Source organism: Mesocricetus auratus, unplaced genomic scaffold (assembly GCF_017639785.1).
Source record: "Mesocricetus auratus isolate SY011 unplaced genomic scaffold, BCM_Maur_2.0 Super-Scaffold_100007, whole genome shotgun sequence".
Classification (NCBI taxonomy): domain Eukaryota; kingdom Metazoa; phylum Chordata; class Mammalia; order Rodentia; family Cricetidae; genus Mesocricetus; species Mesocricetus auratus.
The window spans coordinates 12,249,736-12,277,640 of NW_024429191.1; the positions used below are offsets into that span (position 1 = coordinate 12,249,736).

The 27,905-nt window shown below is 45.4% G+C and overlaps 1 protein-coding gene and 1 non-coding gene across 2 annotated transcripts in view; both read right to left on the reverse strand.

The window, feature by feature from the left end:
• The window catches only part of Atp6v0e1 (ATPase H+ transporting V0 subunit e1), a 24,165-nt gene extending 11,108 nt beyond the window's left edge, over positions 1-13,057 (reverse strand). Inside the window, exons 1-2 of the mRNA XM_005087002.4 lie at positions 12,880-13,057; positions 5,853-5,900 (exon numbers count right to left, since the gene is read on the reverse strand). Coding sequence (XP_005087059.1) covers positions 5,853-5,900; positions 12,880-12,983 — 152 coding nt within the window. The 5' untranslated portion in view covers positions 12,984-13,057. The remainder of the gene's footprint in view (positions 1-5,852; positions 5,901-12,879) is intronic.
• Positions 13,058-18,835: 5,778 nt separating this feature from the next.
• LOC106022621 lies at positions 18,836-23,371 on the reverse strand. The gene is made up of 3 exons (XR_005878147.1): positions 23,091-23,371; positions 21,417-21,586; positions 18,836-19,105 (listed from the first exon to the last, which is right to left on the reverse strand). It is a non-coding gene; the product is annotated as an uncharacterized LOC106022621 (transcript).
• Positions 23,372-27,905: the final 4,534 nt, after the last annotated feature.

A 27,905-nucleotide genomic window follows, 5' to 3' on the forward strand; every position in this document is an offset into this window, starting at 1 on the left:
GGGTGGGAGTGGGGAGGGGATTACTGGGAGACAGCCTAGCAGTTAAAAGCACTTGTTGCTCTCTCCTAGAGGACCCAAATTCAGTGCCCAGCAACATCACTGGGTGGCTCACAACCTCCTGTAACTCAGCTCCAAGAAAGAAACTCATTGCATCCAGGGGATCCAATGCCCTCTTCTGTTCTCCACAGGCAATGCTCTCATGTGCACAAATACATACATACACACAATTTTTGCTTGTTTTTGTTTTTGAGACAGCATTTCTCTGTGTACCTCTGGCTGTCCTGGAATTCATTCTGTAGATCAAGCTGACCTCGAACTCTGAGATACACCTGAGTTTGCCTCCCTGAATGCTGCAATTAAAGGCGTGCATCACCTAGCCACAAGTAAAAATTTTTTAATTAAAAAAGTGCAGTTAATATGGTCCTAAAGAAAATTAAAAATCTGATGAAATAATCAAAACAATAAAGTAGCCTAAAATTAGCATGTTAATAGTTATATTAAGTTTATCTATTTAAAAGACAAAGATTGCTGGGTATATAGAGCCACTTGCTACATGTCTGTAAATACAAGTCAATATGCCTGCAATCCTAAAACTTGGGAGGCTGAAGCTGTAAGTTCAAGGCAGCCTAGACTATGCAGTCAGACTTGTCTCAACAAACCAAACTAAACTAAACAGCAAAGACCCTCAGTATTGATTAGGTCTACAGAGTGAGTTTCAGGCCAGCCAAGCTACATAGTGAAGCCCTGTCTCTAAAGGAAAAGGAAAACAGAGGGAGAGAGAGAGAAAAATAACACCCAATAACAGAAGAGATAGTCAGGAAACTCATACATACATAGCAAAACTATTTTGAATAAAAAAGCCGAACTATTTAATGAAGCAAGGATGTTCTCAAAAATTGCTAAAGCACAGAGTGGCAGGGCATGCCTGTAATCCCAGCACTCAGAAGGCAGAGGCAGGCGGATCAGTTCACAGCCAGCCTGGGCTACCTACTGAGATGCTCTCAAAAAACAGACACAGCAAAGAAATGGTACAAGTGCTAGGAATGTAGCTGAGCAGTGGAGTGGGCAAGGCTCTGGATTCAGTCTCTAGCACTAAATGAGAAAAGAAAAATGAAACCCGGGCAGCAGTGACCGTCTGTCTTCATCAGGAAAGCACGGCCAGCCCTGACCTTCTCAGTGCCAGCAGCATAGGCGAGCAGCGGTGCCTAAATGCCCAAACCTGACACTGCCCAGAACTGTGGGGAGTCTGCAGATCTAACCCTACCTAATAGGTCTATAGGAAATAAGTTCAGTGGCTCTCTTACCTTTGCTCACCCTGTTTTTGTCAGAAATCCAAACCTCCCAGGTTCACCATCACACCCCAAGTCCCATTCCTTGGTATTTTCCACTGCTGGCTCCTCCCTCATTCCTTCAAGTTCCCCCAAGCAGAAGGCGGACTACTCTTGGGCAATGAGGTCAGAGACATTTTTCTTCCACTGTGCTACTGTCAGGCAGTTCCCCTCCATCTTGTGCAAAGGAACTTCTCTAGGGAGCATACAGCTGGATTTTCACCTATCAACCCTTCGGCTTTCCCAGTCTAACCTCCTGTTGCAGAGGATGCTCTAGGCGACCCTTCTCTGCCACATATTCACCTAAAAAGTAATCCTACCTCACCTATGTGGGTCCTGTTCCAAGACATCCAGTAGACCCTGGATCATTGATACCCAACTTTAACCCACACAGCTTCCTATGTGCACATACCTATGGGGACACTGAAGTCATAAGCCAGGCACAGATAGAGATCAGCAAGACAGAACACATCACATTGAAGGTTATGTTCTCTCTCTTGAAAGAATCAAGACAAGTACTACTGTTTCTGGGCTGCAGTTGATTTTGAATGACGGGAACTATGGCCAGTGAAGGCCCAAGAAAGAGAGAAGACCATGCCACATCTCAACGTTGGCTCTGCTCACTTCTCTCTTTTTCTCTCTCTCCCTTCCTTCAGGTCAGGGTTTCCTAACACTCGCACTACTGACAATTGGGATCACAAACTTTTCAGGAGCAAGGCAGAGGTGTCCTGGGCAAAACACAATGTTGATTTATCAGCACCCTTGGCTTTTACCCAAGGTGCCAACAGGAGTGCCAATGCAGCACCTCCCCAAGAACACACCCACCAATCACAAGGTGCTGTGCTTATGTGGCTCACTATTCACGCAAACTAAGTAAATAAGGCAATCAGGGAAGTGAAATGTAATAGGCCGCTTGATGATATAAAGGAGTTAATTTTAGAGCATGGTAGTCACACTGTGCTTATGTGCTAAATGGTGGTTATTGCCAAGACACAGAATAAACCAGATTTGCTTCAAAGTAATCTGAAGTAGAAGAGAACATGAGGGGTAAAACAAGCTTGTCTGTGAATTGGTAACTTTTAAATGTGGCAAAATTAGAGAGAGAATACAGTAGGTTTAGAAAAGTCAAAATCAGGCTGGGAGTGACTTTTTAATCCCAGTGTTTGGAAGTAGAGGCAGGTGAATCTCTGTGAGTTGGGGCTAGCCTGGTCCACATGGTAAATTCGAAGCCAGACAGGGCTACAGGGAGACCCTGTCCCAAATGAAATAAACTTGATGATGACACACAAATTTGCTCTTTCCTCTTGAGCTACTGTAAGATATCACTCTACTTGGTCTTTGTCAGACTGCCACCACAGAGCCTAAGCAAAGAGCCGCTTTTCCTCTCTACCCAAAATACACAGAAAGGTGAAAAAAGAGAACTCCAGGCAACCACATCATCAAGTTTAGTGTTGGCGCAGCCAGACACCACGAGATCATTTAGCACCTGTAAGACAGATCTAACACCTTGCTTAGGAGTCACTAATGGGGTGTGCAGAAAGCCAAGAGTCTCGTAGGAATCTCTCCTTATTTACACAAACTTCATCACAATCCTTGAGCAGAAGCCCCGGGAAGCTACATGGGTGCCGCGGCATGAGGGTCCTGGCCTTTCATCTCAGGATGGATGGGAACTGCCGTTTCCTGCCCATGGTGGTGCTAGACTGAGAAGGTCAGGGAGCCAGACCAGAGCCAGGACAGCTTTCTAATGGCCCTGCCAGGGACCAAGCCTTAGTTTCAGTTTACTGGCGGTGGCTGGAGCTAAGCAAACAGTTCTCAGGTAGAATCACAACTCCGAGACAACCAATCAGCCTTCTGTTGGCTCAGTAGAGGGCAACAGTCTCCTGATAGTTGCCCTGCCCTGCCACGGAAAAGTCCCTAACCACTAGGCCTCCCACCAGTCAGCCCCCACCAATCAGTCCCCCAGACTAATCTTTCCTCCACCAATCAGTGCCAGATTAATCCCTCCTCCTTGGAATTCCCCTAGCTCCACTTAAAAGGAGCTGTGACCTTCTTGGAGATCACCATTTGCCACTCCAAAGTTGGAATAAATAAAGTGCTCTTGTTTATTACACATGTGACTGTTGGTCTTTTCTTGGGGGCTTCTCTCGGATCCTAACATAACCAATTCTGTGGCCAGCACAACCCCCAACGGATCAGTTAAGACTCAGGGAGCTGAACACTCTGTGAAAAGAGAATGACTGGTCTATACTCTGGCTGGACACGGTGGCTCAGGCCTGGAGCCCTGCATTTGGGAACACCTAGTGTCATCCCTGCTGCTGTTGGTGAAAACACCCCGAGAAGCAACTTCGGGGAGAAAGGGTTTCCGTTAGTTCACAATGCCAAGTTGTAGTACATTAGAGCAGGAAGTCAAGGAGTCCAGAACTGAAAGCGGCTGGTGTGGGCGGGGTGGGGGGGTGGGGGTGAGGGTGGAGGGGTGTAGAGTGAGTGCCCGTGCGCTTCCTGCTCAGCTCACCGTGTCCACAGGGCCCAAGCCAAGCACTGTGCAGTGCAGCCCGCGTTCAGGGCGGGCCTTCCAATTAAAGACACTTCCCACAGGCATGCCCACTGCCAACCCAATCCAAACAACTCCTCACTAAGACTCTATAGACAGGACAGTCTAGATTATGTGTCAAGTTGATGGACCGGAGAGGCCAAGGCAGGAGGATTGCTGTAAATGCGAGGGCAGCCTGGGTTACATAGTAAGCTCCAGCTACCTAGGCAGCAGTATGAGATCTTGACAAGAAAGAAAGCCAGCAAGGAAATCCCTAAGGGGAACTTTCTGGTACATGCCCTGTCTCAGTTGTTTAATAGAGAGGAAATCACACGCCCTTCAAGCACTTTGAGGTAACTATTTGCTCCAAGAGTTGATTAAAACTGAGCTTTGGGTTTTTCCTCTTTAGCCTGTCTTGCTCCATATTATTCAGGAAAGGAGAGTAGAGTGTGGACAACTTTGGGAAACATCTTTAAAACAGCTCAATGCCGTTCTGCCATTTCTGTCTTCTCAATGACTGAAGAACAGTATCGGAAGCATGCTGAGGGGAAAAGTTAGCCTACATATGCACAGTCAGCTTTCATTCAATAGTTTATACAATCCATTCAGGCAGATGTGAATTATTATATACTTATAATGATTTTTACAAAAATCATCCTTGCTGTATCTGATCATAATCCTAGTTCCACTTCTGTTCATCAGATAAACAACAGTCTTAAGAAAGAATGAGTGGAGAGATGTGCATGCCCTTAATTCCAGCACTTGAGGGGTAGAGGTAGGTAAATCTTTGTGAGTTCAAGGCCAGCCACAGCTACAGAGTAAGACTGTGTTCAAGGGAAATTTTTATATATTTATTACTACTTATTTAATAATTATATAAAAATGAAAGAACAACTTTATTTGGGGATGGGATGGGGGCTCAGTGTCTATAAGACCCTGGACCCAGTCTTCAGTACCACACCTCAAAAAAAAAAAAGTAGGTTAGAGAAAAAAATGGTTCAGCAGTTAGGAGCCCTTACTAAGGAAATAAAATAGAATAAAATAAAAGCTACTTCATATTCTAGCTGGGCAGTGATGGTGCACACCTTTGATCCTAGCACTCAGGAGGCAGAAGGAGACAGAGTGTGTTCCAGATAGCCAGGGCTACACAGAGAAACCTGGTCTAAAGGAAATAAAAAAAGAGAACTTGCTGCTCTTCTATGGGACCAGATTTTATTCCCAGCACACACAGACACACACACACACACAGACACACAGACACAGACACACACACACACACACACACACACACACACACACACACACACACACACACACACAGTGGCTTACAGCCACCAGTAAGTAGCCTCAGTGCCAGAGGCTCTGAAACCCTTTCTTGGCCTCTGTGGGCACTGCACTCACATGGTACACGGACACAGGCAGGGAAAGCACCCGCATGTGCAAAGCAAATTTCTATCCACACGGTAAAAAAATGTTTTACCTTAACAAAGACATCACATTCAAGTGAAATACGTAAGTGAAAAGAGTACATTTAAATAAATATGTCATAATAGTAAGATATAACAGTATAATTATAAGTTCCAGATAATTATAAGCTTAACATTTGCAGCAATTAAATTACATTTGTATTCCCATCTGCCAGCTCTTACCCAACACACCAAGCACTTGAAAATGTGCAATTCTGAGCATATTCAATTTGAGGACATAATTTTTAGGTATTAAACAAATATAAATAAGTGTCAATGACCCATAATGTATCAATTAACACATTATAAGTACCAAGAATAACTTTTTGTTTTGTTTTGTTTTTCAAGACAGGGTTTCTCTGTAGCTTTGGAGTCCGTCCTAGAACTTGCTGTCGACCAGGCTGACTTTGAACTCAGAGATCCACCTGTCTCTGCCTCCTGAGTACAGGATCAAAGTCATGCACCACCAGCACCCGGCAAGAATAACTGTTTTCAAGACAAATTATGTATAAGAGATAAGATACTTACAAGAGATAGCAGCAAACTGAACAGGTCACCAACATGGTGATAATAACTCTAAAAAAAGAAAAGGAAAAAGCCATTATTAGACATCAGTGAACATGCAAACCTTGCAGAATGGTTTATATGCCTTCCCACTCTCCTGGACTGTAGGACTGTGCACCAAGACAATGGACCTGCACTTAATCCAAACACCCAAAACACCACAGTGAGCACTGAATGCAAGTTTAAGTACAAAATCAAACATCTGTCTTTAAAGGAATGTGTTGGTGCCGTTTTGATTGGAAACCGAGATGTCTGTACTGACAATTCATTTTGACAGAACTACCATATTTGATAGTATTCCTAGCAAAGAATTAACACTGTTAAAATTATGCTCACTTTTGGGCATATACTCAAAGGAGGCGCACTCACACGGCAAGGACATTTTCTCAGCTATGTTCATTGCAACATTATTCATAATAGCCAAAACTTGGAAACAACCTAGATGCCCGTCAACAGAAGAATGGATAAAGCAAATATACTACATTTACACAATGGGTACTACTCAGCGGGAAGAAACAATGACATCCTGAAATTTGCAAGCAAATGGAGGGAACTAGAAAAAAACATTCTGAGTGAGGTAACCCACACCCAGAAAGACAAACATGGTATGTACTCACTCATAAGTGGATATTAGACATAAAACAAAGAATAACCAGCCTATAGCCCACAACCCCAGAGAATCTAGAACCCTCTTCCAGGAAGCAGATGCAGAAATCCACAACTAACCATTTGGTAGAGCTCCTGGAGTACAACTGAAGTGAGGGAGGAGAGATAATATAAATAAAGGAGTCAAAACCATGATGCGGAAACCCACAGAATCAGCTGACCAGAGCTAGTGAGAGATCACTGACTCTGGTCTAACAAATGGGGAACCTGCAAAAGAAGACCTAACTAGACTCCCTTATATAGGTGACAATGGTGTGAGTGGGACAATACATGAGGCCACTGGCAGGGGGCTCAAGATCTAACTCTAATGTATAAACTGACTTAGTGGAGAGATACCTTGCTCAGCCTTGGCATGGGGGGGGGGTTTCCTTGGTCCTGATGGAACAGACTTAATAGACTTCTTAGGGGAGGCCTTACCCTCTCCCAGGAGCAGATGGGAGGGGAAGAGTGGGAGGAGTGGGAGGAGAGGAGGGAGGGGGAACTGGGATTGGAATGTAAAAAAATAAGTTAATAATAAAAAACTAAGCTCATTACCTGGACCCCTCTCATGTCTATTTATTAAGAGTTAAAATTGGGTCTCCGACCAGCAGAATTTCAGCATTTATTTTATTTTCATTTTATGGACATTACTGTTTTTCCTGCATGTATGTCTGTAATGGTGCTGGATTCCTAGAACTAAAGTTACAGACAGTTGTGAGCTGCCATGTGGGTGCTGGGAACTGAACCGGGGTCCTCTGGAACAACAGCCAGTGCTCTTAACTGCTGAGGCATCTCTCCAGCTCAATTTCAGCACTTCTAAAACAGAACTTATGCTCAGCACACCCTGCTCTTACATAGGACCTGAGTTCAGTTCCCAGCTCTCACAACTGCCCTTAACTCTAGCTCTAGGGGATCTGATGCCTCTGGCTTCTGTGGGTACCCATAAGCATGTGCAAGCACACACACAAATAAAAAATAATGTATCCAGCACTCGGGAGGCAGAGGCAGGCAAATCTCTGTGAGTTCTAGGCCGGGCTGGACCGACAGCCTCCAAAACAATACAGAGAAACCCTGTCTCGTAAAAAACAAAACAAAACAATAATAATAATAAATAAAAAATAAAAATAATGTATCTTTAAAATCTTAATTTTAAAATAAACAATAACACCAGAACTCATTATCCTCTCTCTAAGCACCCCTCTTCTGAATCTTAGTCCCCAAGGCTGGGCTGTGGCTCAGTGGTAGAGCAAGCATGAGGGATCCATGGGTCCAATACAGTACTCACAAGCACTGTCATTTCCCCTAATCAACTTTAACTCTGCCAGCTCCTGCTCTGCTTCCTCTGCATGCCCACCCATACTTTAACTCTGTCATTCCCCCTAATCAACTTTAACTCTGCCAGCTCCTGCTCTGCTTCCTCTGCATGCCCACCCATCCTGGGGGTTTGTCCTTTGCAGCAGCTCCCTCTTCGATGGATTTCTTTTTTTCCACTCACTTGTCAGCAACAAAATTCACTGGTTTGGTTAACTTATTTCAGTCCTTTTAGTCTCTCTACAATCAATCAGATCAATCTTTCAGAAATATCCTTTCATTACACTCTTCAGTGAAGCCACACCCTGGCGCAAAAAGGACAAATGTCAGCATATGCATGACATTTGGTACATTCCTTCACTCCACAATTCTACCTGAGTTCCCAGGGTGTATCAGGCTCTAGAGAAGTAGCAATGAATAAGACTGATTTAAAATGTCTACACTGGTAGTTGGAGAGATGGCTCAGAGGTTAAGAGTACTAGCTGTTCTTCTAAAGGACCTAGATTTAGTTCCTGGCGCTCACATAGTAGACGTCTGTAACTCCAGTTCTAGGAGATCTGATGCCCTCTTCTGGCGCCTCTGGGAACTACATGCATGTGTTGTACAGGCATACATGCAGACAAAACATCTATACACATAAAGAAATAATAATGATTTTTAAAAGGTCTATCCTGCCCCTTTCCTGTGAAGTTTACAGGCTGGGGGAGAGGGGAGAGCAGACAGCACATAAGATGAACAACAGACAGACAAATTATCTGTCATTAGCATATTGAGGGATCATCAGCAAGTACTGACCTATGAAAATAAAGCAAGGGGAGGAAGACAGATGTGCAGGGGCTGTGGTGATGTTAAAGAATGAAAAGGCCTTGGCAAGTGATGGCGGTTGACTGCAGACTTGGGTAAGTGAGGTTTCCCAGCAGCAGGACAGTAAACTCAGGCGTGAGCTGGGAGGGAACTTGGAGGTTTGGAGGAAGGTCTGAATTGCTGAACCAAGACTAGCAAGGCCAGCTTGGGAGGCAGGAGGTGAAGTCAAAGAGGTTTATCTCAGAGCCTGCCTAAAGCATCTGAAGAAAACTAACAAAATCTGCGTGACTTCTCCCATGGCCTCCCATCCAGGCTGAACTAGGCTGGGGGGAGAGAAAGCGAAAAGGCGAACTGAGCAGCAGAGTGTGTGCATGGAGGCTGGGGCTTCAGAACTCGTGGAGAAGGCTTAGAGCAGTGTGGGTAGCAGGAGTCGGTCAGCTTTTGGATGCATTTTAACTATTAGTGGGGGGTGGGGGAGGGCACATGAGTGCCATGGTCACGGAGGCAGAGTGTTTGGATCGCCTGTCACTGGAGTTGTAGGTGGTCATGAACTGCCTGCTGTGAGTCCTGGGAATCAAACTCTGGACCGCTCCAAGAGCAAAAGCTCTCAGCTGCTGAGCCGTCTCTCCAGCACCTCTACACACATTTTAAAGACAAGGAAACATGACAGTTGTACAGAACAGTGAGGACCTACGTAATCATTTGTAGTCTAATCCCTTCACTCAACTGGCTGTGGTGGTGCACACCTATAATCCTAGCACTTGGAAGGCCCAGGCAGGAGGATGTCATGATTGAAGTTAGCCTAGGCTACATAAAGGTGGGCAGACAGTCCAGCCTTCCAAAGTCCAACTCTTCAACCCCTTACCCCTGAAGGCAGGTGCCTTTATTCCATCTTACTCTGCCCCCAACACGTGTATGAGTGTCAGTTCCTAGTTTCTGCTCTTCTCCTGTCCTTGAGCCTAGCTTAGGAGCCTAGCTCTTCTCCCAAAGAGAACGGAAGCGCCTGAGGAGCCTCTGTAAAATTCTCCTAACATTAGCTGCCACAGGAAAATGCTCTTCTTCAAACACTGCCCCACACGAGCTGCATACAATCATGCTGGAGTGGAGAGTCATAAGCTGCAATTGCTTTTCAAACGTCTCAGCAAAACGTTATACACCTATATGCACACATTCACATGCATTCACAAAACAAACATGTATAAATCTATTGTATATGGCCTTGGCACGTAACCTTTTAAAAAAAAGATTTATTTTGTATTTTTAATTATGTGTGCCTGCACATATGAATGCAGGTGCCCACAGACACCAGAAGATCAGGTTGGTTCCCTAGAGTTGTAGTTACAGGATTTTTTTGTTTGTTTATTTATTTGTTTTGGTTTTCAAGACAGGGTTTCTCTGTGTAGCCCTGGCTGTCCTAGAACTTGATCTGTAATCCAGGCTGGCCTAAAACTCAAGAGATTTGCCTGCCTTTGCCTCTTGAGTACTCTGATTAAAGGCGCTGGCCACCACCACCTGGCTTTACAAGCAGTTTTGAGCCACCTCACGTGGGTGCTTGGAATTTGAACTCAGGTCCTCTGGAAGAGCACTAAATGTACTTTACATTGCATGGTGTACAGGCAGAAATCAGAGAACAAATTGTGGGGTTGTCAGACATGGCAGCAAGCACCTTTACCCACTGAGGCCACCAGCCAGTCCTCGAAATGTGACTTTTTATATCCTTCATGCTCCAAAATGTTGATGAAGCAAACTGGATCGGACATGACCCCTGGCCCACTAACCCCTGTGTGCTCCCCCACATCTGGCAAGGGGAGCACTGAGAAGAGTCTGTGGCTTCTAAAGAGAAGAGGGACATCATGAAGGACAGGCATGATCAGGACAGGTAAAAGCAGGCACAGACAGGACCTGTGTCCTGACCATGTCCCAATGCAGGAAAAACCCCAAAGAAGAGCAAAGGGCTGGCTCCCTGCTACCCACACGTTCAGGAGGAGCCTTGTCCCTCCAGCCACCTTGCTGTCTCATTGGGTCCTGATAACTCCTAACCACACCATTTTCAAAGCACTGTCTCACTCCTCTCTTACACAGCTCCTTATTTCCTTAATGAAAATTTCCTAATCCCTCAAATCAGAACTGTTTTCCTGTACCAAACATTTGGCATGGTGGCTGGGGATTCAGCTCAGGGGTAGAGCGCTTGCCTAGAAGATGGGAGGCTCTGGGGAGGTTCACTCCCGAGCTATCCTCCCTCTGTCCCACCACTACACACACACACAGAGAGAGAAAGAAATCACCAGAGCTCATGAATCAGGCCAGTTCTTGCATAAATTTCAAAAAATATATTTTGATTTGCAATTTTTTCTGGGGGGTAAAAGGGAACTGGTATTAATTAATCCTAAAGTGTCTGTGTTTCAGCTAAAAAAAAAAAAAAGGAGCCTGGGAAAGCTAACTAAATCTTCCAAGGTCACAGAGCTCAATCACCTTGCAGCAGTGTTTCTCAAAATGTAAACCTCTAGGTCCTAGGAGACACCATTTCAAGACCTGCTCAATCCTGCCAAGAGCAGGAAACACAAGGATGCAGTGGAGGCTGAGAACGGGATCCAGATACCATGTCACTGCAGATCAAATAGACTATAATCAACTGACTACAAACACCAGGGGCTTCATTACTCTCCACAATAGGGGTGGCACCTGATCCTAAGGATGGGGAGGGCAGAGTTAAAGAAAGGAGTGGTCTGAACTCCAAATGTTAGTTAGGGCTTTTCTGGGGACAAAAGCCAGAAAGTCAGACAGTGAGGGGATGAATCACAGTTGGAATAAACAACAGTGGCAATTTGTTGTCTTTAGCTCCAGAAAGAAAAAAAAAAGGTTTAATTGATTCAGTTAATACAAACTACTTTAGTAACTCCAGAATTCTGATACCATATCAACTGCTATAAATTGAAGATGATCCTGTAGGCCTATTAGTCAGAGGTGGGACTTATGCTTATAAGTGATAGAAACTGACTTATCATTTCCCTTTAAAAAGTGATTTATTTGAGGACTAGAAAGATGGCTCTTTGTTTAAGAGCACTTGCTCTTCCAGAAACCTAGGTTGGAATCCCAGCACCCACATGGCAGCTCATAACTGTCTGCAGCTCCAATTCCAAGGGATCCAAGGCACTCTGCGGGCATTGAATGCACCAGGTGCCCTTATATACATGCAAAACCAATACACATAAAATAAATAATACATAAATCTTAAAAAGTGTTTTTTAAGGCTAATAGAACGTTTATTTTTAAAAGTCAGTATTTTCCAGACAGTAATAGAGGCCAATGTCACAAAACACAATAAAACGTCCTTTAATAAAAAAAAAAAAGTCCCTCTCAATACACATTGTCTACTCTGGGAAGGGCTGCCACCATTTACTGTATGACCCATTAGAGCAAAGGACGTTTCTGACAAACTACAGCTCCGGTTTAAGTGTCACCTCCACATGATCTTGAGTTGACATGGGAAAAAATTATTGAAATTCAAAAGGGGAACTAGAAAGAGGGTGTCTCCATGCTCCTCTGAAGAGGTCCGGTTTACACTATAATACAGAAATTTATTCCCAAACAAAGAAAGCACCATTTAGCAAAACCTTGGGTGGAGGAATGAAAATCTATCCTGGCCAACCACTGTAAATACTCATTTACACGCAAGGACAGGAGCGCCCTGGAAGGTATGACGTAGAGGTTTCTAAACAATACCTTCGGCTCCGGGTGATTTAACCTGGCTTAGATCAGGCTCACCTCCTCCTGGACTGAGCCCACTAGATGCAAAGACTGAGCTCAATGCTATCTAGCATGCCTGTCAGAGTCCTCGACTGCGACAGCATCGGGGACGGAGAGGTCGATTTCTGTTCTCTCAGACCCCTTTCTTTGAAGTTTGGGCAAAAAGCCTCGAGTGCGTGAATGACAGGACCAAAGCAGTGAGACTGGCTCGGGAGGCGCCCTAACTTCTCTGCAGTCGATGTGCACACCTTCAGTTCATCAAGACAAAAAGCATTCCCTAAAAATCACTTCCGGGAGGAGCTGCCAGAGGTGACCTCACGTTCCGGCCAGGGATACTGGCAGGCTTCTAGGAGCGCATGGGTCCTCCCCTCTGTGGTCCACCCTGCCTCATCCTTCTGCTGCAGTCCTCCACGCGCGATCCTTCCCTCCGTGATCCTCCCGCCGCGCTGCTCCGCTCCCACCGCCTCGGGCCTGGCGTACTTACCCCCGGTTAGGACCCTTGGGGATAAACCAGGGCACGAGAAGGCCCACGAAGCCCCAGAAAACGCTCATCACGATTAGAGGCACAGTGAGGCCGTGGTACGCCATTTCTGTACCCCAGAAGACGAACCACTCCGCAGCCTCACTCTCGTCCCACCCGGAAGTGTCAACAGCGGCTCACGTGACCTGCGCGCGAAAGTTCCCGCCCCCTGCGCTCAGCGTGACTCGCCGGTCGGATTCCACCCCTTGGCTCGGAGCCCCGCCCTCACCTGGCCTGTCTCAAGGCTACAGTTTCTCGGAGCATGTCAGAAATGAGGTGCCAGCGGATCCACAAAGTATTTTGTCAAGAATTTAGATCCATTTTGGCGATGTGTTATTTACAATTTTATCTATACTTTACGCGCAGACGTAAAGAGCTTAACAATAGTAGATTACTGTTCTAGTGTCCTGTGTGCCAGTCTCCTGACTGGAAGCTTTGCATTCTTCTGTAGTCCTTGAACTACTTGGAATTGTCATCCCTGCTGCAGGTGAAGAATTTGACCACAGTCTCATAGTAAGTGGGAAGGGCCAGGATTCAACCTCTGACGATGACTTTTCAAGGCACAGGCTCTTGGCTCTTAGCGCTACTGTATATCTTGTACAATATGCCAGGGTCTGAGTTATAGAAGTACATCAGACAGCCCTCTGAGAGACCACATCCTGGGAAGAAGACGGACCTGCAAATAGACCCCAAGATAGACTGACAGCTGAGGATGACCAGGCCCTACATTGCATTCCTGCCTCTTGTCACAACAGCTTCAAGAAGAGTAGGAATTAGCCAGAAATATTAAAGTTGTGCTTGCCAAGACTGTTGTAGGCTCATAATACTATGTACTTTCTTAGGCACAGAGGAGGGAAACAATTCTTGAATGGTTTGGTTTTTCTTTTTTCATTGGGTCAGGGTCTCATTATGTGGAACAGGCTGGCCTCCACCTCGAGATCCTCCTGCCTCTGACTCCCAGGTGCTGAGATTACAGGTGAACCTCCATGTCGAGCTGAGGTTGATTTTGAAGAAGCTCACAGACTGAACAAGGTGGAAAGGAGATCTCAAAGCTGACTCTAGTGTGCTAAGCTGTAGACCAGGTTCCTAACAATAGTCACATCCCTCCTTCCTTCATTAAGTAGAATGGATTTTTGAATCATCTGGAACCTTCAACAGCTGTACCAACTCTTCAAATGATTTCAAGACTTTACCTGTCTAGCACTCTTCAGAATTAAAACTAGTTGGCCTTCTTAGAAACAAAACAATTTTTTCTTTGAAAATTTCACACCAGGTATTTTGCTGCTTTGTTTAAGGAGGAGGCATTTATTTTGAATCATTTGGTACATTTTGTGCTGATACTGCTTTCCTGCATAACTTAGCTCAGCAGAAATTATGATGTTTGTTTTTGAGTCCCAGGCAAAGCACCCCCAAGGCGCTACTGTTAGCACATCTGTGTCTGTGTATGACCTTGTTCAAACCCTTCAGAGTGTCCAACACAGAATCTTAAGCTTATCTAAAACATTATGAGATTTTTTTGGGGGGGTATAAGGAAAAGGGGCCAGCCAAAGAAACACACTTTGTCCCTGGAATCAGAGTCAGTGAAAGAAATACACCCTGGCTCTAAAACTAAAACCAAAAGGCTAAAAAGGACCAGTGAAAGAAACACACTTTGGCCATGAAACCAGAGCTAAATTTGACCCTAAACCTGTGCAGACAACTAACCAATCCCGGAGCAGATCTAGCCATCCTAAGCTCAGGGATTGAAATATGGCCAATCCCAACCCTGGAAAACTCTAGCCCCTAAGATTCCCTATATAAACCCTGTGTCTGTTCAGCTTGTGGCTGTTCATGCTGCCTGGCTGTCCTCTGTCACTCGGAGAAGAGGACAGCTACTCTCCTAGATTCTTCTCTCCCAATAAATCTCTTGAAGGAGGTTTGGGTGAGACCTTCTTTCACTGGAGCAGAGGGGAGCAGGGCTGTAACACTTTGAACCCATGACTAAGGGAAGTTGTTACACTCTGCTCCCTGGGGGACTGGAGCCAAACTGTAACAACTTCCTTGGGGAATCCTCTCCTGCTGGATCAGAGCTGATACACTGGGGAAGTTTCTCCCTGAAGCAGGGCTGTAAGCTGCTATGCATACTGTCACCTGTAGTATTCCTTGGTTCCTGAGTGCCAGAATACCTTTCATCCAAGCTGTAACACTCAGTATTCTTTGATTCCCGAGTGCCAGAATCCATCCCTGTCCATCCCATCCGATCCGTAGAAATGCTTACAGGGGGTACTACAGATTGTGTGAGTCTCAGGTGTGAACTTTGCAGATGACAACGTCACATTGCCATGTCTTAAGGTTGCATATTCCTACTTGTTGCTTCGGGAGAGCAGGCACTGTTCAGCTGCTTGTTGTTTCTGGAAGTATATCAGACACAGAATGTGTTCACTTAACCCTTGTGGGTACTAGACATAGACTGTACCCACTGAACCACTGTGCAGCTGAACTGAATAGGCAAGACAGGGTGAGGTCGCCAGAACTAAAGCAGAGACAGCAGCTCTTTCCTGCCTCCCTCACAAACCACACCTTGTTTCCTTAAAATCTGCTGTGATACATGTAGCATACAGTTTGTCCTAAGACTGTTTTGAAGCAATTGTTTACCTTGTTGCTCAAACAATCTCTAGGACTCACCCTAGAACCCAGGATAGACCAACTCCGTGATTCCCCTGTCATGGCATCTCAGTAGGATTATAGGCAAGTGCCACTATGCTCTACAGATGTTTCTCCTATCTGTTAAACAACAGCCTCCCACCAACCCTGGGCAACCTCTGTTCTACTTTCTGTGTCAGCATCTTTGGAACCCTCTATAAGAGAAACTGTAGCTGTTGTTTGTCCACAGTGGGTTTATTTCAGTTAGCATATCTTCAAGGTGTGTGTGTGTGTGTGTATGTGTGAGAGAGAGAGGGGGGGAGAGAGACAGAGAGACAGAGAAAGACTGGGTTTGATTATGTAGGCTAGGCTGCCATAGAACTGGCTATGTAGCCCAGGGTGCTCCCCAATTTATGATTTTCCTGTCTGCAGCTCCTGAATGCTGGGATTACAAACAGCTCTATTTTTGTTGTTGTTTAGTTTTTTTTTTCAAGTAGGGTTTCTCTGTGTAGCCTTGGATGTCCTGGAACTAGCTCTGTAGACTAGGCTGACCTCTAACTCAAGTGCTGGGATTAAAGGCATGTGCTGACACTGCTAACACCACCACCCAGCTTGTAAGGATTTCTGCCATGCTTCCCTCCATGGTGGTAATGGACTAACCTTCTGATACTGTAAGCAAGCCCCAATCAAATGCTTCTTTTATAAGAATTGCTGTGACTCTTTACAGCAATAGACACTAAGACAAAGCCATAGTGCCTACTGGCCTTCTGAGACCCAACTGGGGTCAGCTGCAGGAACATGCCCATTGAGGAGGAGGACCCCATTCTGGCTTCAGTGTGTCTCCCAGTCAGAAACCACATCTAGCCAGATTAGGGTGGGGAATATGGCACAGACTGGGTTCCGTGTGCTTGTGTGGGAATCTGACAGAGGAACAAGCTTTGTGTTACACTCCAGCCACCATACCCTCAGCAGCCATAGCTGCGAGCACCATTGCTTCCTAAGCTTGCAGGCTGTGTGATGCCTCATATTGGTCATCACCCTGACTGAATCTGGAATTAACTGAAAGACAACTGGACACACCAGGGAGGGATTATTTTGATCAGCCATTTGAAGAGGGAAGACCCAGCATAAAAGAGGGTGGAACCCTTGGGTGACAGTTCAGAAATGAGATCCAAGGGAAAATCTTGTGAACTGAGCATCTACTGGGTCCTCTGTTTCTCCAGTGTGAAGACAGCTGCTGTTGGATGGTGCAGGCAATGCTATGTAAGCGATCTAATAAATGCCCTTTTTGTATATATCCATTGGACAGGTTCTGTTCCTCTAGAGAACTCTTGTACAGCTGTAAACTTAGTCTAGTAGGACATCTAACTTTTACCCAACTTTTGGACTCCTAAATTTCAGCTGATTGAGAATGAAGACAAAATTCAATAGAAAATAACCAACTGAGAAATGGCTCAGCAGTTAAGAGCACTGTCTGCTGTTCTAGAGGCCTCCAGTTTGATTCTCAGCACCCACACAGCGGCTCACAACCTTTTTGAGTTTTGTGATGCCCCCTTCTGGCCTTCTCAGGCACTGCATATACATAGTGCACAGATATGCAGGCAAAACACCTATACTAACACAAATCTCAAAATACTCAAAAGCAACTGACTTCACTCATCAAGTCACACCTTTGCTGTACGCTGGATATATATTCTAGACACAAACCAGGTTTGTGTAGATTTAAGAATTACCAAAGTTCATGTGAGACACACATACACACACACACACCCCACTCAGGGGTGCGAGTGAGAGGGTGGAAACTAACAGAAACAATCATGTGACTCTTACAGTCATGCAGGGCTGGTGACCTGCTACTTTAATTTTCACAGCTAAAGATGGGCACTGCTTGCCCATGATTCTGACATTCTGAGAGGAACATGACGTCAAGGTCAGCCAGCTAGAGTTACATAGTGAGGTCTTACCTAAAAATTACATTAATTAATGAAATATTAAATCAAGAAAGAGCAGCTCTTGCTTTTGTTATGGTTTTTTATACAGGGAGAAAGAGCAGGGAGCAGAGTTGGATGGTACAGCATGTTTCTGACATGTGCAAGGCCCCAAGCTCCATTCCAGCATGCAAAGAAAAAAGGGCCATTTAATACATTCTAGCCAAAGGATGACTTCCCAGGGGCGGGAGTACTTCAGCCAGAAGCTCAATCTTGAAGTTTAATGGAGTCTAAAACCCACGTGCTAGCGGGAGCCACACAAGTAAAGGCAGGAGGCAGTTCAAGCCTCACAGCGGGAGCCACACAGGTAAAGGCAGGAGGCAGTTCAAGCCTCAGCCTCAGGCCTGTACAGAAGGGAAGTGAGGATGCCCTGCAACCGGGTCTGACAGGCATTCATGGGAATCTCACATGAAAAATGCTGCAATTGGGTAAAACTAAAAAGACAAACTTAGAGTCAAATCTTAGCACAGGTTGCAAGTTCCTGAGTTAGCTCCAGTGGAAGAACACTTCAATTAGAAAGCATATTTACAAAGTCTAGAGCTGGGAAAGGGAGCCTGGGCAGGCTGCTGCAAGAGACCTGCCTGGTTCATCAGGTTAAGAAGGGACCTGGGAGCCAGACAGTGGTGGTGCACATTCTAGTGGCATCTTGCCTGGTCCGTGAACTTGTAGTAGTGGCCACACCCTTTGGAAGGCTGTGGTGGTTATTCACTCTCATCGGTGTAAGTTCTTCCTTAATAAAACACCTATTTTGTGGCCTTCCTGCTCCAAAGATGCAGTCTCTGCCCTTCTGATACTCTCTGGGACCCAAGAGAGCACCAGCCTGCAGCTCCTCTACCTTAAAAGGGTCATGTCTGCACCTGAAACCACACCAAAGGGTGTGGCCACTACTACAAGTTCACTGACCAGGCAAGATGCCACTACAGCACACCTTTAGTCCCAGCTCTCAGGAGATGGAGGCAGGCAGATCTGAGAGTTCCAAGATAGGACTAGACAGAGAAACCCTATCTCAAAAACCAAGGGGAAAAAAAAGAAGGGATCTGGGAACAGCAGTCAGGAAGTCTGAGGACCATCAAGCTTGGCGTGCAGGGAACAGCAGCGGGAGCCCAGTGGGCTCTGAGGGTGCCAGTCAGTATTGTGGTACCAATCAGTCAACCCCATGTCCTCAGAAACCAGAGCCCTGCCCTTCCCCCTCCTCAGGCGCAAAGAACAAGGTCTATCAGTGCTACTGTGCTGGTCCACATATAAACATCTGAGAGACCGACAGACAGGTGGATGAGAAAGCTTTCATTTAATGCCACTTGACATTAGGAAATGGTTCCAATTTTTATTCATAAACTATCAACTACAGAATGACAAGTCAGTAGCAAAACAGGTGGACAATGAAACACATCAGACACACTTTGAAGACAAGGCCTCTGCAGTGCAGTTAGCCCTGGTTTCATGACAGCTCATTTCACTCCTGCATCCTCCATGCATGAGATCCCTACAGTGACCTTTCTCTCTCCAACTTCATGAGACTTGGCTTTGCGTTGAAGAATTCTTTTCCTGTCTTAGTCTGGTTCCAGCCTGGTGATAACTACCTGTTAGGAGACAGAGTTTTAAGTGGAAGGAATTTATAATCTCCATTTGTAACCCCTAACAGTGGAGCCTCCCTCAGGTACCCCTGGCCAGCCATGCTCAAGACCTCAGATTCCCTGAGATTCCCATGAGACCATTTGTTTGTTTATTTGTTTTGTTTTTGTTTTTGAAGACAGGGTTTCTCCGTAGCTTTTGGAGCCTGTCCTGGAACTCGCTCTGTAGACCAGGCTGGCCTTGAACTCACAGAGATCCGCCTGCCTCTGCCTCCCGAATGCTGGGATTAAAGGCGTGCGCCACCACTGCCAGCTCCCATGAGAACATTCACACAGTTCCGGGATGTGTTGATTATGGATGGAAATTTTGCTTATATCCCTGGCTTGCAAGGTACACTGCTTAGAAAAAACCTGGGACATTTGCTCCACTATGTTCATAGCAGCATTATTCATTACAGCTAGAGCCTGGAAACAACCTAGATGCCCCTCAACTGAAGAGTGGATAAGGAAAATGTGGTACATTTACACAGTGTACTACTTGGCAGTCAAAAAACAAAGGACAACCAATGTACAGGCCACAACCCTAGGTAACAAAGAGGACCCTAAGAGAGACATACATGGATCCACCTAGGAAAAGGAAGAAGACAAGATCTGAGTAAATTGGGAGCAGGGGGGCAGGGGAGAGGTCAAAGGGGAGAGGGGAGGAGGGAGGAGGAGTGGAGAGCAATGTACAGCTGAATTAAAAAAAAATCTAGATTCTCACTAGCTACTGGGTAATAATGCAGGAACTATGAAGACAAGACCCTAGCCACTCCGTTTACAGATCTGAAACTAAGGAAGAGAACTCCAGCAGTGTGAAGTGAGAGTTCAGAGGTGAACAACACATCTTTCCTGGGTAGGGATGCCCAGGAAGAGAGCTTTGCCCTTTTCTCTCAGGACTTTTTCTAATGGACAAATGATGCTTAGAATGCCCCAGAGCTCTTGTCGCCCACTTGGGGTGACAGCCATCATCAAGAATGGCAACACAGAAGAGCCTTTAGACTAGTGGTTCTCAAGTTTCCCGATGTGGGGACCCTTTAATACAGTCCCTCATGTTGTGGTGGCCCCCAGCCATAAAATTATTTCATTGCTACTTCATACCACTTGGTACTGTTATGAATCATAATGTAAATGTCTGATATCCAGGACATCTGACAGGCAACCCGTGAGCGTTGTGACCCACAGGTTGCTATCCAATGCTCTACACTCTTATTGATGCCACTAAGCCTGATTGGCCTATCTCTAGGCCTTAACCATTCCCTCTATACAGACAGTCCTGACATGCCTTCTCATGCTGTACCTGCTTGATGTAGCTGACATACTGACTTCTGTACATCAAGACTGCCTTGCTGACCTGCTGACATTTGTCATGACCTCAACCGGCCTAGGACAGCACAGCACATGGAGGAAGCTGTCAGGAACACATGGCTAAACATACAAACTCCTGAACAAAAACAGATTTGGCAGTCAGAGATGGTTTTTTGTGCTACATACTTGTCTTATGATTGGTTGTGTGGAGATTGCTCACCTCTACTGTTTACTTAAGGAAGAAGAAAAGTCTTTCTCAGCCAGGGATAATCATTACAGAAGAAGTCTTGAGATTAAAAAATATAGGGCAGGAAAGATGGCTCACCAAGTAAAGATCATTGTTACTAGACTGAAGACAAGTAGGACCTACACAGTAGACAGAACTCCCACAAGTGGTCCTCTGACCTTCATACGTGCACTGTGGCACACATGTATCCATACACATAACATGGAGATAATAAATGCTTTTAAAATTAGGAGAATATAATCATTCTCTAAATATCAAGACAGAGGCCAGGGTTTTTGCACATTAGGAAAGTTCTATCACCAAGCTAAAATCTAACTAAATGGTGTTAGGGAAATTGTATAGCTGGGCAGTGGTGGTGCATGCCTTTAATCCCAGCACTTGGGAGGCAGAGGCAGGAGGATTTCTGAGTATGAGGCCAACCTGATCTATATAGAGAGAGTTCCAGGACAGCCAGGGCCACACAGAGGAAACTTTGTCTTGAAAAAAAAGAGAAAGAAAGGAAGAAAAGGAGAAAGAATGAAAGGAAGGAAGGAAAAAAGGAAGGAAGGAAGGAAGGAAGGAAGGAAGGAAGGAAGGAAGGAAGGAAGGAAAGACATTTCCAAAAGACTACTATGCAACCATTTCAAGTCCACAATTTTAAAACTCTATTATGGGCCTGGGGATGCAAGAGCACTTGTCTAATATGTACAAGGGTTCAAACCCTAGCACTGCAAACACAAAACTAACCTGTGGCTGGGAGTGGAGTCAGTGGCGGAGGGTGTGCTTAGTACACACATGCCTGGCACTGCACAGGTCTAGCACAGTAGTACATGCCTGTAGTTCCCGCACTCAGGAATCACGGTCATCCTCAACTCCATGCTCTGCGTTATTTAACCCGAGTTTCAGTTTCTTCATATCTAAAAGAAAACAAAAGTCACACTTCATACTTTTAAAAACTCCTTTACCGAACCTTTCGTATTCATCTAGTTGATAATTTTTTCCTATTTGTCTTAGCCCTGCTAAGACAAAGACTTGGCAACAAACTCTCTGGCTCATGGGCCTTAACTGTGAGGGGCAATAAGCAGTTAACAAGTAAATACACAAATGTAGTCACTGGTCAGAAAAAGAGACACCAGAAGAGACTAAACTGATACAAATGGCTTTTTATCACAATATGACAATGAGTGTTGGGATTAGAGGGAGCTGACCCTGCTGTCATTAAGGAAAATGTAAAGACTCATGCCATCTGGTGAGATATGTCACTTAGTGACATATAGAAACTGAGAGGAGAATCAGATTTTAGAAGCAGAGAGGAGTGTTAGGATCAAGATTGCTCTAGAGGTCTGAGCTTGTATCTCAGTAGCAGAGTGTTTGCCTAGTAAGCTTCAGGGCCAGGTTTGCTCCCTAACTCCACAATTAACAAATAAACCCAAAACAGCCTAGGCTGACAGTGATATCCTATCTCAAATTAATTTCAAAAAGTGGGGAGTTGTTATCACAAAACATACATTGAAAGTTTGGAGAGACTACTAAACAAGGAGGAATGCTGACTAGACCCAGGCCTTGATGAATTACGGGATTAGACAGGGGTCCTAGGGGGTAAAATTAACCATAAAAGGAGTCTGAGAAGTTGCAAGCATGAACTCAACTACCAACTACGGCAGTGCCACCTATAATAAATATGGCCACTGGATTTAGCCAGAGGTGATCTCAGCTCAAAGCAGATTTTACGAGGCAGCAGGGACAGGGACGAGACTCGAGGGAGGGCATCCACAAGTGATCCGGAGCACAGTGCAGGCAACTTTTTTGGGGGGGGGGGTCAAGTCTCACTAAGCAGTCTAGGCTTCCTCAGTTCTGCTCATAGCTAATGTCCAGAACAATGAATGCCTGCTAAGTGCACAGTTCCCCTTCCAGCAACCAATCTAATCTCTGCCCATTTCATCCTCCACAGCCCTGTCGCACCTTATGCTCCAGTCACTGGGAACATATGGTCTTTTGACATTTTGCACCTCTGACTTGCTGCTTCCAACTCATTTCTGTCGCATCTTAGTATCCTTCGCATGGTCGACTCCCTCAGATCTCTGTCCACCAATTCTGCTAAACTCAAGAGATAGTGTAGCACCTTCTCCTTCAAAGACTGGTTCAAGGTGCCATCATGAGCTAAACTTAGCAAACTAAAGGCCAGTGGGCTACATCGAGAAAGCGGATGTTTGCAGTCTTGGCATATTATTTTATCACTGTTATTGAGGCAATGCTCTGAGGCAGCACAGCACAGATGTGGCTCTGATCTAGCTCGTCTGCGTAACTCTGTCTCCTTACTGAGGTCTTGGGGTATGTGACTACTCTGGGATTTCATGCAAACGGGGTGACTGAACCATATGTCCTTGGGAAACTAGAACCCGAGGCTACTCCTGGATGTACCTGGACCTCGTCGTCCTGGCAGATGGGCACGAAGGGGGCGTTGTACTTCCGCCGCAGTTCCTTGGATAGCCGGGAAAACAGGGTCTTCCGGAGCACGTGAGAGTGGCCATTGAAGTGGCTTTTGAGGCTTATGCTGAGGTCACCGAGGTCACCAACTTCCCGGCAATCCCCTGTAAAGAGCGCCGCAGAAGGTAGGCAAGAGCCAGGTCTCTATCCAAGAAGGGGTCCTGGGGAAACGACCACCACTCACCCACCACTTCCGGCTCCGGTGCAGTGCGCGCAGGACCGGATATGACGTTTTCCAGTGCCTTACTCGGAGAAGGGAAGCGAGGTTCCGCTTCCTTCTGCAGGGAGGCGAACAGCGCCCCCTGCGGCTGGAGTCGAGTCTCCGCGCTGGTCTCTCCCAGTAGTGGAGCAGGCCGAGTCATAGACTGGAACCCTTAAGTCTTAGGGCCTAAGACATGAGACTGCTTTGTAGCGCCTGCAACAGAAGCTCCTCGATGCTTCTCTGGGTTCAGTTTCCGGTTTTGTACTGGGGACCGAATCCAGGCTTTTGAGGACCTTTTCTAGCCTGGTCTAGTGTCTCATTCCTGTCATTCCAGTACTGGAGAGGAAGAGCCTAGGGGATCAAACGTTCAAAGCTAGCCTAGACTATATGAAACCTTTCAAATACAAAACAAACAGCCAGGTCCTATTCTACTGGGTAGACAGACAGCATTAGCCGATTCGGAGGCCACTGAGGAGGGACTGTCCTTCAGACCAGGGCGGCCTCCCACCTCTTGTTTCAAAAAGGGGAAGCACCCTCCTTAAGGTTTAAAATACCAGAGGAAAGTGAGGATACTTAGCAACCAGCTAAAAAGCTGACCTTGCTTGCCATGACACCTTGGGCATTACCATCCCAGCCACCCCTCATCTCCCCATGTCCCTACCGGTACCGACAAGCTGCTTTCAGACTTCCACTACCCAGCCTGCCTGCGTTCTTGGACCCTTTCTTGGATTCTTGTATCTCTCTCCTCCTGGTAGCAGCTGAGATTTACGGCTTGCCTGCCCATGAGATGGTTCTCAACTTCATCCCGAATCTAGTTTTTACAAATTAATTTTACTGCAGGCCTCTTTCACAATCTATTGTTTCTGAGTGTACACGCTGCGATCTTTGTGTATGACCCCCTGACTTGTAGCCAGCGTGTGTAAGACCTCTTACAGAATGAGAACGTTGAAAACAAGAAACCCACCCAGTACTCACACCACCAAGTCTGTTCTAGAGCGTACAACCATATTAACACGGAGGCCTGCCTAGCTTTTTTTTTTAACATATCATTAAGTAATATTAAAACCATGTCTTTCTTTTTGAAAGATGGAACACAGTTAAAAGTAAGAAAAAAAATATCAGTGACTGAAACCCACTCCCTGTTTCCCAGCAACGCTTCTATCACTGAGTCACATGCAGTCCCATTTCCTTGCTGATGTCCACTTAATTTCTCACCATTCCCCAACACTGTACCCCCACTGCCCTCAACGAAGGAGACTGTAGAAGTCACATGGGTATTACTGCACAGTTCTCAGCGTCCTGGTTACAGAACCTCTATCCATGGATATTCAAGTCTATTCCATCATAATGCTTGCATATGAATATAACCCACGCATGTCCTCCTGCATACTTAATCATGTCTAGACATAACATCTAGTACAATGTAAAGACTATATGAACTCTTATACTGCACTGCATAGAAAATGAAAAATCTGTGCATGCTCAGGATAGAGGAACAATTATTTTTTATCTAAATATTTTCCACCTGTGTCCAATTCAGTTTGTGTGAAATCTGGGTGTGTGGCAGACTGATTGTAAATTATCCAAATTCCTTCAACACCATGACACACTATTCAAAAGCCATTTGACTGCTTCTTCAGAATTACTAAGCTCAAAACACAAAATTTTAGGCCCTACTACATGGTGGGGGCTGGAGAGATGGCTCAGTGATTAAGAGCACTGGCTGTTTTTCTAGAGGTCCTGAGTTCAATTCCTAGCAACCACATGGTGGCTCACAAAACATCTATAATGGGATCTGGTGCTCTCTTCTGGCGTGCAGGTATACATGAAGAGAATATAAAAAAATATAAATAAATCCAAAAAATAAAAAAATCACATGGTGGGCCAGGCGCTGGTGGTGAAAACCTTTCATCTCAACACTTGGGAGGCAGAGGTAAGAGGATTGTGAATCTGAGGCCAGCCTGGTCTACAGAGGGAATTCCAGTACAGCCAGGACTACATAGAGAAATCCTGTCTCAAAAAACAAAAACAAAACGAACACACGGGAAAAAAAAAAACAAAAACCAAAAACCACACACATGGTGGAAGGTTGGGGTTATATCTGAATTAATTTAAATTAAGAGAGAATTTAATTTATTGGTGCTGGGGATTGAATCCAGTAACCCAACACATTAAACACACACACACACACACACAAAACCACTGACTTACACTTTCCTGTCCCTCAAATCTGAACTTTTAAAAACCATTCTTTCACCTTCCAAAGATTCTGAGGAGTACCAATGTCTGGGGATTTTATTTTATTTTACACGCAAACCCCTCTGTTGTTTGTTTAGCCCTTGGGTCAAGGGTGTCTTTCTTGCTGGATCTGGGAATTGCCTACTTTATAGTCTTAATTTTCTGATCTGTAGAATGAGAATGCTCTTAGTAGGTTGCCATGAAAATTAAACGAGTTTCCTAGAGTGTTCAGAACAGTGCCTGGCACAAAGCGGGTATCAGTCTTCTTAAGAAAAGCAGGTGTAGCCAGGCGTTGGTGGCGCATGCCTTTAATCCCAGCACCAGGGAGGCAGAGGCAGGCGGATCTCTGTGAGTTCGAGGCCAGCCTGGTCTACAGAGCGAGTTCCAGGACAGCCTCCAAAACAATATAGAGAAACCCTGTCACGAAAAACAAACAAACAAACAAAAAAAGAAAGAAAAAAGAAAAGAAAAGAAAAGCAGGTGTGTGAAGCTCACTCTGGGTAATTCAAAAGGCAACCTTCACATTTAGACATTTCATGCTGGGGACTGGTGCTCTAATGCTGAGCTATATGTCCTCAGTGCTCAGAGTCTTAAAATTAATCTCAGTGATGTAAACTGTTAGCTTTCTGTTTGATGAAAACATGTGCGATGCACCACACTGCCAAGAGTGTGGTTGCTTCCTTTACTTTTTTTTTTTTTTAACTGCTCGAGGTTTATGACAGATCCTGCTGACCGTCAAGGGAGTCCGAGGACGTCCCCGCCCACCTCCTCGCCTGGCTGGGTCCGGGTCAAGTGAACGAGCTTTGCTCCACCTCTCTTGGAAGATTGCTGGTAGCTCGGGCACCACCTGCAGGTTCGTCAGATTAAGACACGCTGCACATCCTCTGGGCTTGAAATCTTGGTCCTGGTGTGCCATATGCTCTGAAGGAGGCACCAGCCCTGTGAAGGCCCCTCCCTGAGCACTGTAGCAGCGAGTAGGGAGGTAAAAGGCTTCCGTCTTCCGCTGTTTTTATGTTAGAAACCCGGAGTGCTTTTTTTCTGTGTAAAGTATTATTTGTTTATCATCTCTAGGCCCCCAATTCATTCACTCACTGTACATCTGTCGAACACCTAATTTGTCTCAGATGCTGGCTATGATGTAATATTCACTTGACACATGGAGACCCTAAGATGTGGAAAGGATGTTTTGCTCAAAGCGGAAAAGCCACCTTCAGGCTGGTCCAGTGGACATTCTTAGCTTATTAGGGTTGATAATACAGAAGTCCAACATCGGTATTACTGGAGCTCTGGCTATTGCAGAGTCCTGTTTATTTTAGAGGCCCCTGCAATCAGTGTTGGTGATTTCTGGAGGAAGGCTCCATTTGGGCAAAGTATGCTACTGCAGTTAAAACTGTAGAGACATAATGACTTCAGTGTCATCCACTGTCAGTGTTTCAGGCTGCAAGAGTTTGGGAAATGGTCATCAGTGACTTCAAATGAGTACTGTGATTTAAAGGTGTGTGCCACCATGCTCAGTGTCTGTCAGTCACTCTCTCTCTCTCTCTCTCTCTCTCTCTCTCTCTCTCTCTCTCTCTCTCTCTCTCTCTCTGTGTGTGTGTGTTTTCGAGACAGGGTTTCTCTGTGGCTTTGGAGGCTGTCCTGGAACTAGCTCTTGTAGACCAGGCTGGTCTCGAACTCACAGAAATCCGCCTGCCTCTGCCTCCCGAGTGCTGGGATTAAAGGCGTGTGCCACCAATGCCTGGCTGTCAGTCACTTTCAATGCAAACACAGGGGCTGGTGCCGGCATGGCTGTGCCCAGGAAGGGTCAGGGGTTGTCTTCATAGCAGTCATCGTGGAAGTTAGTTCACTCATTGACTCAACGGCTCCTGCACATTCAAGTCATTCCCTACACATTTCCTTGAAAGCTCATTCACTTATTTATTTGGCACCTACATGAAGCCATTCATGTACAGAGCTTCATGGGAGATGTAGGGGGCACTTGAACTCTGTTATTATCTCAGAACCCCACAGGTTGATCTAAAGCCGTGGTTGTCAACCTGTGGCTCACAAAACCTTTGGTAAATTTCTCTCTCAAAAATACTTACATTATGAGTCACAACAGTAGCAAAATTACAGTTTTGAAGTAGCAAGGAAAATAATTTTATAGTTGGGGGTCACCACAATATGTGGGTCAAAATTTTCAAAAATATTTACATTATGATTCATAACAGCAGCAAAATTACAGTCATGAAGTAGCAAGGAAAATAATTTCACGGTTGGGGGTCACCACAACATTAGGAAGGTTTAGAACCACTGCTTTAAAGGGGGAA